General features: G+C 39.7%; 1 protein-coding gene across 1 annotated transcript; it reads right to left on the reverse strand.

The window, feature by feature from the left end:
* Window positions 1-173: 173 nt before the first annotated feature.
* On the reverse strand, window positions 174-10,642 carry CHMP5 (charged multivesicular body protein 5). Its single transcript, XM_040586802.1, has 8 exons — window positions 10,477-10,642; window positions 5,590-5,694; window positions 4,797-4,843; window positions 3,175-3,268; window positions 3,023-3,094; window positions 1,804-1,912; window positions 1,286-1,398; window positions 174-773 (listed from the first exon to the last, which is right to left on the reverse strand). The coding sequence occupies exons 1-8, from the start codon at window positions 10,543-10,545 to the stop codon at window positions 723-725; spliced, it is 660 nt and encodes a 219-aa protein (XP_040442736.1). The 5' UTR covers window positions 10,546-10,642; the 3' UTR covers window positions 174-722.
* Between the last annotated feature and the right edge of the window lie 76 nt (window positions 10,643-10,718).

A 10,718-nucleotide genomic window follows, 5' to 3' on the forward strand; every position in this document is an offset into this window, starting at 1 on the left:
TCCGGGCAAACCAGGGGCAGGGGACCGGGCCGGGGCACGCCCGGTGTGTGCCTGCCTTTGGGATCAGAGCCGTGCTCCACCTCTGCAAAGCCTGTGCTCCAGCAGCACAGAGCGCTGGTAAGAACTGGGGGCAGGCTAAGGCCAAATTAATTACCAGAAACCACACAAAAGGATTTGCTAATCTACGTTATTTTATGTCTCCATAGAACACAAAGTTAACAATAACCTTATTTGTTACAGCTTTCAAGGAGGTTACAAGTACAACAGCATAAAAGTCTCAAGACTGCAGTAGTTTAAAAATTGCTTTCAATTATTTTATCAAATAAGTATAGTAATAAGGGAGCTATTTTACAGAGTAAGCAGCAACGTACAGTCTTAGTTCCAAGAAAGAGAAACGTAATACGAAGTCAAAATAAACCTTAGCTATCAACAGCCACCACTACTCTTCATGTATTACTTTGTCCATAACGCACAGAAATCAAAACCTATTGGACTGACTGCTTCCACCGAAGAGAATTGTGCCAAATCTTCCATTAACAGAAAAGTCAGTAGTAGAAGAACTTCCTTCAAAGAAAGAACACCACTAGCCATTCATATTGCATTCCTGGATGTAGTGATATTAAGGTTACACTGGAAGAACAAGTTTTCCAGGATTTTAAAAAAAAATACTTAATTTGATTTATAAAGTACAGTTCATTATATTCATTGTGCTCTTGAAACATTTATGTTGCAGGGATCTTTGGCAATCCAAATTCATCCACCAATACGCCGTCCTATAAGAAAGAAGAAGCAGCAACAGGTTAACAACTCTCCACCAACCCGAACATTTCACAGATGTTCCCTTATGATTTCTATAAAGCAATATATGTGTAACTGTCACTGTGGGGACAAAATAAGAAAGAATAATATATTATATATAGTAATTTAATAAGAAAACAAGAGCATCAGCGTTATTCCTCACTATGAAGCTATATTAAAGCCCCAAAAGCAAACATGCAGATGAGACTTACATTTTTAAGAATAACTATTCTAGGAGCTGTAATGGTACATGCAGTCTGACAACGTTAGACAGGAGTTGCAAAAAGCCATTTTACGTCCTTAGAATATAATAACGAGCATTTAGTACACTGTATTCTCTCATATGTAGCATCCAAAACACATAAAAGTGTTAAGCATTTTTTTGTTCAAAATATTAAGGATTCCAAGTATGAAGCAACAAACACAAATGTGATCAGTCCAAAACAAAACAAAAAAGTATTTTGCTTTTAAAGAGGAAAGGACTCACTTTGTTTTTCGTATCAGTAGGAGTGACCTCTGGGATTGCTGGAGCAGATGCGGCTTCATCCAAGTAGGAATTGTCTTCATCAGCTAAAAGCTCATCACCTAACGCATCCAGTTCTGAAATTGAATTACATTAGTTAAAAAACTATGCAACGAACTCCTTTTGCATAAGTAAAGGTCCTCTTACAGAGAAACAGGATTCATACTGAATGCTTACATTCATACTCATTTAGCATTACTTGAGTTATCAGTTGGGAATAAGCACACACACACACAAAAGAGAGAGAACCTTTCTTCCTTCATTTGTAGCATTCTGTTAGCATGTATCTCATGTTTGTCTCACGCTCTTGTTGCTAGTCTTAAAGGAAAGTGTTAAACCAGCTTTTATGGTTTAAAAAGTGTTAAAACTTTTTTTTTTTGAACACACTTAAAATATTTGACTAATGAAATTTAAAATCACTGTATGACTGTATGATGATTTTTACATTCAGTAATGTAAAAATCATCCTCCGCCTTCCTAACCTGCTTCCAAGTCATCTTCATCAATCTCTGGTGTTCCATAGCTACGACTCAGTGCCTCCTGGACTTCATTGGCTTCTTCCATCATATCCTCTAACTGGTCTTGTATGTCCTGCAGCACGAAACAATTTCAACTGGTCTATATTTAAATAGTTTTAGTTACATTTATCAGAGCTTAATCAAATTCAGTTTAATAATTCCAACGTACACGACACTCAAATTTTTTGATGCATAACCCATGTTTTGAAGCAGCATTAATACAAATCAAGACACATGCATTCAGTACTATATTATGGCCTTTATTATTAAAATTGTAGTAAATGTATGAGGTAGAAAAAGAGGAACCTTGAAACAACATCTCTGCAAAATCCTTTTAAGTATTCTTAAGAGTAAATTGAAAACCTCTAATAAATTACAGAGTCCAGCATTACCTTGAAAAGCAGGGAAGTATGAAATCTAGAGAAATTCTATCTGCCATCTGAAGAATAAGCACGAACCTGAGTTATGCCTGAGCAAAATTTAGAAGATACTTCAGCACACCTACTGGCACTGTGCTTGGGCACAAGTAAGGAGACACTTACCTGAAGGTTTACAATGTAGGCCATGTAAAAAAACAGCATAGGAAAGAGAATATAAAGGAATCAAACTCTTACCAAATGCCAGTGCTGAAGTGCAGCATACTTTATATTTACAGAACTTGCAGGGTCCTTTTTAGGCATTTTATGAAGAGAGGGCCAGGCCTTACAGACCTCTTGAAATTATTTTTTTTGGTTGGTTTTTGGTGTTCCTTTGTGGCTTGGGTTTTTTTTGGCAGGGGCAGGGAGGGGGCAGTTTCTTTTTTTGTTTTGGATTTTGTTTTCCTTGAACTAGGGAAGCAAAGCACTAATCTGCAAGTTGCTAAAATGGGGGGGAAAACCAAACAGAAGAGAGACAAAAAAGCCATAGCAGGAAGTATTCACCAACATTTATGCTGAAGTGCAGAGGGAAAGAAGGGAGAGATTAAAAATTAGCTCAGCAAGGAAACAATAATCAGTGCAGTAAGGCCAACAACTGATTGTGTAGTACCAGAGAAACCAGGAAGGAATTATGATGGTGGTCCCATAAAAAAGGAAGGCAAACTCACATGAACTAAAACAATCAGCTTACCTTTGAGTTACACAGTCCACTCATCACTACTTCAGCATATTGTTTCTGTTCTTTAATAATTTGAACTATAGCTCACCTCAATTTGATCAATTTTGACTTGCTTGTAAGCTTTCTTCATTTCTTTCACCCCCAGTTTCATTGCATCCACCTAGAACAGAGTCAAACAACATGCTTGTAGCTGATGTAGCATACACAAATTAAGCAAATGTGAGATTAATATACTGGTACCGTTGTCTTCGTATCCTTCAGTGCCTGAATAGTGTAATTTGCTTGTTCCATATTAAAAGACTGCTGTGACAGATTATCCCTCTGTTGTTCATACCTGTTAGAAACAATGCAAATAATGGTTTTAACACACCACACTATCAGCAGTAGCCTAAAGACAGGAACAGATATGGGGTTTAAAAATTTATTACAAACAATCGCAGAATAAACAGCTTCATAAAAATGTGGCTGTTATACATTTCTGTGTATTTAAAACTGACAAAGCTATTCCTGAACTAAGCTTCTGTTTTAACTGCCAATATCATATTTGCATAGGCTTACACTGTAGGTGAGGATATAGCAAAAGTTGTAATCACTATCAGCTAGAGATACATGCCATTGCTCACTAATGCTGTAAGCAGAATGGAAGAGATGCAGGTTATCCAAACCTCAATGATTCTGCACTGGAGCTTTGCAGAGCAGGGAAGAGGGGGAGAGGATAGGGTAGCAAAAAGAAACCATCGAGGCTAACCAAAAAGAAAAAGATGACTTTAAAAAAATCAAGAAATCATCCTTCTCAAAGATAAACTTGTAGCCAATCAAGAATGTAAATTATGTCAAGTTAATCATAAAAACAAAGGCATAAAACCAAACTATGAGTTCTTCTTCACACATCCAAGGCAGAGGTCTGCAAGACAAGGATGATCCAAATACAAAATTCTGGACAAGGAACGAACAACTAGATGTGTTACTGTTCAGCAAAATGGAAACGAGATGACTGAGGGGTATGATGTCTTTTATGACATCACATCTTTTATGCTCCCCTTTTATGAGGGGCCCAGTGACTGTCAACAGGGAACAACTATCAAGTAAGATTAGCAAGCAGCATAGTCAAAAACCAGAAGAAAAAACAAAACCAAGCAGTCTTCCTCACAATATCTAACTACTGCATTCCTTACCATAGGGTATTTTGGATGGCAAGAGATCACAAATACTTAACGAGTAATTGAGCAAGTCTGCAGAAGTATAGTTCATCTGAGAGATATAAAATACAAGATAATATGAGCTTTGGCTCAGATAGCATCTAAGAAATTTGCAGTTTAGGGACTAAGCTACTCCACTGAACACTTAGCATGTTCTGACATTCTTCCTTTGTATTTGTTGCTGGACACTTTTCAAGAGAGTATACTAGACTAGACCAGACACAGGATCACCTATCCTGTCCATTCTGGGTTTTTTGCAGAGACACAATTACCTGCAGTACGTGTGCACAAGTCCTAAAGGGTGTCCACAGAGAACAGGTAAACGTCTAGTAAACCAGACCAAGATCATCAAGTACAATAGTTATAGTAATCAATTAATATAAAATGAGGCACTCCCTCAAAGTTTAGGAGCCAAGCACAGCTTTAATAATGAGCAGATTTAGGTCAGCTTGTCCCAATCCAAATTCATATACTCACATACAAATAAGGCACAAATATGCTGACTCTGTAACAAGATGCTTCTGAAAAGCTGGCTAGCTTGGTCAGCATTTTTCTTTAAAGAATGTTCAGAAGCAAGAGTACTGGAAAGCAAAATGAGAAGTGTGCCACTCCCCTTAAAAACAGGCTTTCATTAATCCCAAACTGAGAAAGGTGTAAACTTACATTCGCTTCTGCTTTAACACTCTCAGTGCTTTCTGCTTTACTGTATTCTGAAAGACACAATATTGTTACATTAGGAAAAGTATTTTACTTTATACTTGACTATACTGTTTAAACCTAATGAATAGCACTGTATTTTCCAATATTTTCCTCAGTTACTACTACAAAGAGTTTAACAATAGTCACATTCAGTGTTTGTTCTGCCCTAATGATTAACCAATTAAGCCTGTATGTAAAGCTTCTAGTAGGAAATACTTCCAAAATTTCTGGCTTTTAATTTTTTTATTTCTTTTTATAAGCAGAACACAAAGTCAAACTTACTCCATCAGAACCATCTTTCATCAACATATTTTAATGGTAGGCATCAAATAATACTGCAAAAGGTATGTTAATACTACTGTTTATACGTATTTATTATTAGCTATTACGTGTTCATTCCCTTTCAAAAATGGGGTTTTTACTCCCTTTCTGCATAGAGCAGACTTTTTATATTGACTGATGAACAAAACAGCCTCTCTGCCAGACTTAATTCAGGTAACAGAAGGAAGAAGGAAAGCAAGTTACTTCTGAGGTATTACATTACACTTTGGAAAAAATAAAAACCCAATGCAAACACTGTTCAAAGACACATATCTAAGAGATGCTTCAGAATAAAAATAATCCTGGCAGTATCTTGTGTGTCATCAGTGGGGCAAGATACAATCCTAAGAACCTGACGAACTGGCTAAATCACCCCTACATGACAAGAAGCGTAAGTCACATCCTCTCATGCTTAAATCCCACAGAAGATTCTTACCTTTGCAGGTCCCTCCCTCATCTTCTTCATTTGATCCTTATACTTCACTAGTTCTGCATCAAGCCTAGCGATTTTCTTGTCAATTGACTCAGCTCTGCTATCCACCTTTAATACACAAAAGGGAAAACAAACAAAAAAAATTCATTAAGATTTTATTCAGGTATTGGACTTTAAAATGAACAGCCTCAGTTTTATTATGCTTCTAAGTGCATTGTTTCTTCACTCAGTGGTTTTACAAACAGTTTAAAGTTTGTAGAGAATCTAAAATCAGAATCAAATGAAACAACTTCTACAAGGAGCACAAGAAACTTTCTGAGGTTGCAGGAAGCTCTGCCATTGTAATGTTTTCATCATTTTGAGATGCTCCCTTGTACACCCACTCAAGTCATGGTGTCTATTCAGGATTTCCTGATAACATATAGTGCCAGGGACTAAACTGGAACAGACAAAAACAGAAGTACACCATGCTGGCAGATAAGGGGGCAATGCAAAAGGGACAGGGATGTGTTCAGCAGGGCTAGAGGTTTATTTATGGTGGCCAGAGAACATTAATCCTTCAGAATAATACCTGGAATACTGGTTATGTTTAAGAAGCCCAGACTTAACCATTTTTTCAAAGGTGCCTGACTTCTTTGTCAGAGAGACACTTTTCCCATCACTTTCCACAAAGGGAACCAGGACACAGCAGTTCCACCTGGTAGCTAGTCTGAATTCTTACTGTACTTTTGCTCCAAATCCCAATAGCAGCCGCATAGCTCAGGAAGAGGCCTTCAGCAGTCAACTGCAACAGCCCTAGTGCAAAGCATACCACAGAGCTGTCATTACAGAATTATTTTAACCCTTCCTCATAAGAGGGTTAAAGACGAAAATTAGGCAACCAAGCATGGGTACAGATCATGCTAACAGCTTATACAAACTCATTAAAAGCCCAAAGAAAGACTCCTTAACATGAACCGACTATGACAGCACTTCTCTGGAAACAACAAAATAAAGCTTATTAACTTCTCATTCCAAAGTGCCTCTCTAGGGATTAGAATACAATGACATTCCAATTATAGTGTGATACCAATCAGTGAAAATTTACAATTCTGACTTGTTAACAGTGTGGCTAAACGTGTATAATTACGCAGATTTTTATTTTGGTGCCACAGTGACCCTTTTAAATCTTTGCTTTATGACATCAACATACATTTGCCAGAGGCATCCTGAGCTAAAAATTTGATATGAACACTCCACACAAGACACTAAAGTGCCTGGGCACAGCTGGCATTGGAAAAATTGTATTAAGCTTTCTGTTATGCCAAATATTTTACTAACAGCAAGAAAAAGAGATATTTTAAAACTCTTGGAGGTTCAAAGGTAGCACCTCCTCAAGATCTTCATCAGCTAAATGCATGTTTGAGGTGAGCCGCCTTCACAAGGGAGAACCAGTTATTTGGTTTAGTTATATAATTAATCTTTAAGCAGTACTAGCAGGAAATGGAGAAAGATCCTCCTACATTGATTAACTACATAAAAATGTCACACAGACATTACACTACACAAGACCTCAGCTTTTAAAAATAAGAATGGACAGAAGGGACAACAGATCTAATTTATCCAAAAGAAAACTAGACTGTATTAGGACTTGAAGAGCTGTTTTCTATTCACAAATAAGGCATACCAAGATACGTTTCATTGCTACAGAAGGGCCCCATCTAAACAAAAGAAAGTGATCATGGTATCCCAAATCCCTATTAACCAAAACCGCAGCTTATTTCAATTTAAAAAAAAATAATAAGAACATCAAGTATAAGACTGAATTTTAACGTTGTTGTCACAATTATTAATTAGCCTTTTGTTCCTATGTTTCCTACTTACTACTCTGAAAAAAACGACAGATTTGGAGTGTTTTTTCAAAGAAGAAGTAAAAACAATACCAGTGCCTCAGTTCCTGATGCATCCTTCCTCCTACCAACCTCATGACAGCTTTGAGTCATCTGACTGTGCTCAGCCAGAAAGGATTAAAAAAACCTGCCACACAGTGCAATGTCAAGGCAAGCACGGAAAAAAAGCGAGCAGAAACTGCAAAGAAGAGTGGGAACATACCCATGGGGTGGTAAGTGAGGAGACAGGAGGACATCACACAGCCAGCCAGCAAGCTCATTAGTAACCAGCCATCACAGAAAAGTAGGGAAAAGTGTTTCCTGGCCTTCAGTAAACACTTCAGATTAGTGATCCCACAGAACCAGGTCTTTAACAGAAAAAATCTTGAATTGTTTAGATACTTAAGGTGATGCTTGTTATCTTGCAACACGGGGAAAAAAAAAAAAAAGCATGTTGTATGCTGATCTTACTGGGTTCAGTCATACTACTTCTGCATACACAGGAAAGAACATCCAAAACACAGGCATAATGAACATTAAGCATTGCTTGCCAAATATAGTAATTCCTAACTGCATTTAATGGGTAATTACCACTGAATTAACATGGTAAGATATTTTACAAAGCAATTTGACTCTTTCAAGAAATACAATTAAATGTGCCTAAGATTGAAAACAACACAGAAGTGACATTACTTAAGTCTCCAAACTCCTGATTTTAACCCGATAAAGAAACAGGGCAAGCTTTTTTAGTATCTCACACAACTCTCTCTAATAATAATTCACATGCAATTTAAGAAGAAAATCTAATGATATCTCTAGTCTTTTAGCAGGATCTATACTAAAGACTTAACTATCGGAAATTAACTGAAAAATACAGCAAGTCTTTCACAAACCATATAGATTACTTTGTGTAAATCGGCACAAAAAGTTAATTCATAAACTTCAAACTTGTAAAAGGAACTAGGTTTCTCCCCACACTTACTAGTAAACCAGAATTGTCTTAAATTTTAGTTGGAATTGAAAGATGTCAAAACGGCAAAAGCTAACATGGAGCTCAGTAACAGTAACAGCAGTTTGTACACTTCCTCATACCAAAGAGCAGTGCTTGGAGCCAGCCCTCCATCTCTCAACAGCTGACCAGCACAACTACTTTTCAGTTAACCTGCTGTCATGTATTGCCAAATTTTCAGAGAATGTAATTACAAACAACTAACAGAGAATCAAAACTGCATGCAGCTCCTGGTGGGCAGTATTGATGACTCTCTTTTTTTGGAAAACATCCTAAATTCCTGGTGTTGCCAATCAAAGCAGCTGTTTAAATTACACTTTTATGTACCCCACAAAAACACTGGAATTGAACAAGCTCTTAGCAGAATAAAGACCGCTGGCATATCTAAATTTTGTCTTCATTTGCTTCAACATTAGAAAATAGACATTAACTTGGAAATGGCAAAATCACCCCTGAAAAATCTAACAGACTAATATAGAATTAGTGTTATAAGGAAAAGGTTTCCTGGCCTTCAGCTTACGCTGCCAAAATGGCAAATTTAAGATTTAAGTATTTATAATACTTAAGTTATAATTTATAACATTTAAGAGTTTATAACAGTATATCAGATATTAGAGTTCTAGTCATCCACTGAAGCATTTACTGGTAACAATGGGAAAGGTACCCCTGATTTTTGAGCACATGCTTTATTCACTGTTCTAACTAAACATACTTAGAGCTACGTTTGGGCTTAATACAGCTAAAAAGCAATACAGGTTCTTCACCAATAAAATAACCTACTGGGAGAAACACTATCACCACTTCTCTCCCTGCCCCAGCCACTGACGTATGCCAGAGACTGATGTGCATGGGTATGTGTAGGTAGCACATACCAAATATCAGGCATTTAACTCAGGGAGTCTCTTCACCAGATAGCAAAATAAATTTTCTGGGAGGAAAATCATGATTTTCCACAGAAATTTTTTGTTGTCAGATTCCTGAGACAACATTTACTTAGCCTTAGTAAACCTCCGCTTACACCACAGCCATTACTGACCTTTCACTGACTTCGTTAACCGTTAAGACAAATACTCAAGACCTCTGTATGCTTTCTCCACCTTCTAAAATTAGTTTACAACAGAAGGAGCTATAAAAACACACCACAGTTTTCTTCACAAACTTAAAAGCCAAAAAAAGACTATGGAATCACAAGATTAACCATTTTAAAGCTCTTCCTCAACCTTCTTTTCAGGCAGGCCAACCTTAAAACAGCTATAAAGTGTTCTACCATGTGTGTCCTCAGCGTTCCTTACTTGCTCTGGGCTTCGTAACTGTCCATAGGTACACATCTTCACCACCGTCCCTACGGCAAGCCCCTGGCAGTAGACATTTGCCCTCCCACCTTCTCTACTGGACAGAGGCACTGGTTTCCTTGCTCCCGTCCCTGCCTTACCACAAACTGGTGCGGCAGGAGTTCACTACTGCAATCAGCAGCAGTGCAGTCCTCAGACAGAAATACTGCACATATCCATGAGGACGTAAGGAGAGCCAGGCCCTACGTGCACATGACGTGCACCCACGTACCGGATGAGTTCCCAGGCACAGCAAACAAATACGTGTACAAACGCCGGTACCAGCGCACATGTACGCTCCTGCACAGCTGCACACTAAAACACACAAGTATATGTATACATATGTACAAACACGCTACACCAAAGCACGGGCATGTGTCTATGTAGACAGACGCACACTGTGCCCACACACAGCTACGTACCCGCGCTCAGGTACGCGGGCGCACACGGACGCACGGCTCCAGGCCCCGCGCCTCCGGGCCGGTGCGGGCACCCGCATCCCGCCCACGGGCGGGCCACCGACACTCTCACCTGCAGCACGCCAGCGGGGGCACGGCCGGCGAGGCACCCCTCAGCCCCAGGCCCGCCCACAGCCCGGCTGGCCCTGCCGGCCCTGCGACCACCCCGCCGCTGCCCTGCCCCTCCCGAGGCGGCGGCAGGGCCCGCCGGGGAGGGTACTGACCGTCCCGATGCAGTCGGTGAGGCTGGGCGGAGGCGCCTTTGGCTTCGCTTTGCCGAAGAAGCGGTTCATGGCGGCGGCGGTGCCTTGGTCCCGGTCCCGGCAACAGCAGCGGCGCTCCCCGCCGACCCGGAAACCCACCGACGGGCCCGCCCCGCCCCCAGGGCGGAGCCGCGAAGGGCGGAAGCGCTCCACGGCGGCGCACCCCGGAACTCCCGCCCTCCTGCCGACGGCGGCGGCTGTGA

Source organism: Falco naumanni, chromosome 3, assembly GCF_017639655.2.
Source record: "Falco naumanni isolate bFalNau1 chromosome 3, bFalNau1.pat, whole genome shotgun sequence".
Classification (NCBI taxonomy): domain Eukaryota; kingdom Metazoa; phylum Chordata; class Aves; order Falconiformes; family Falconidae; genus Falco; species Falco naumanni.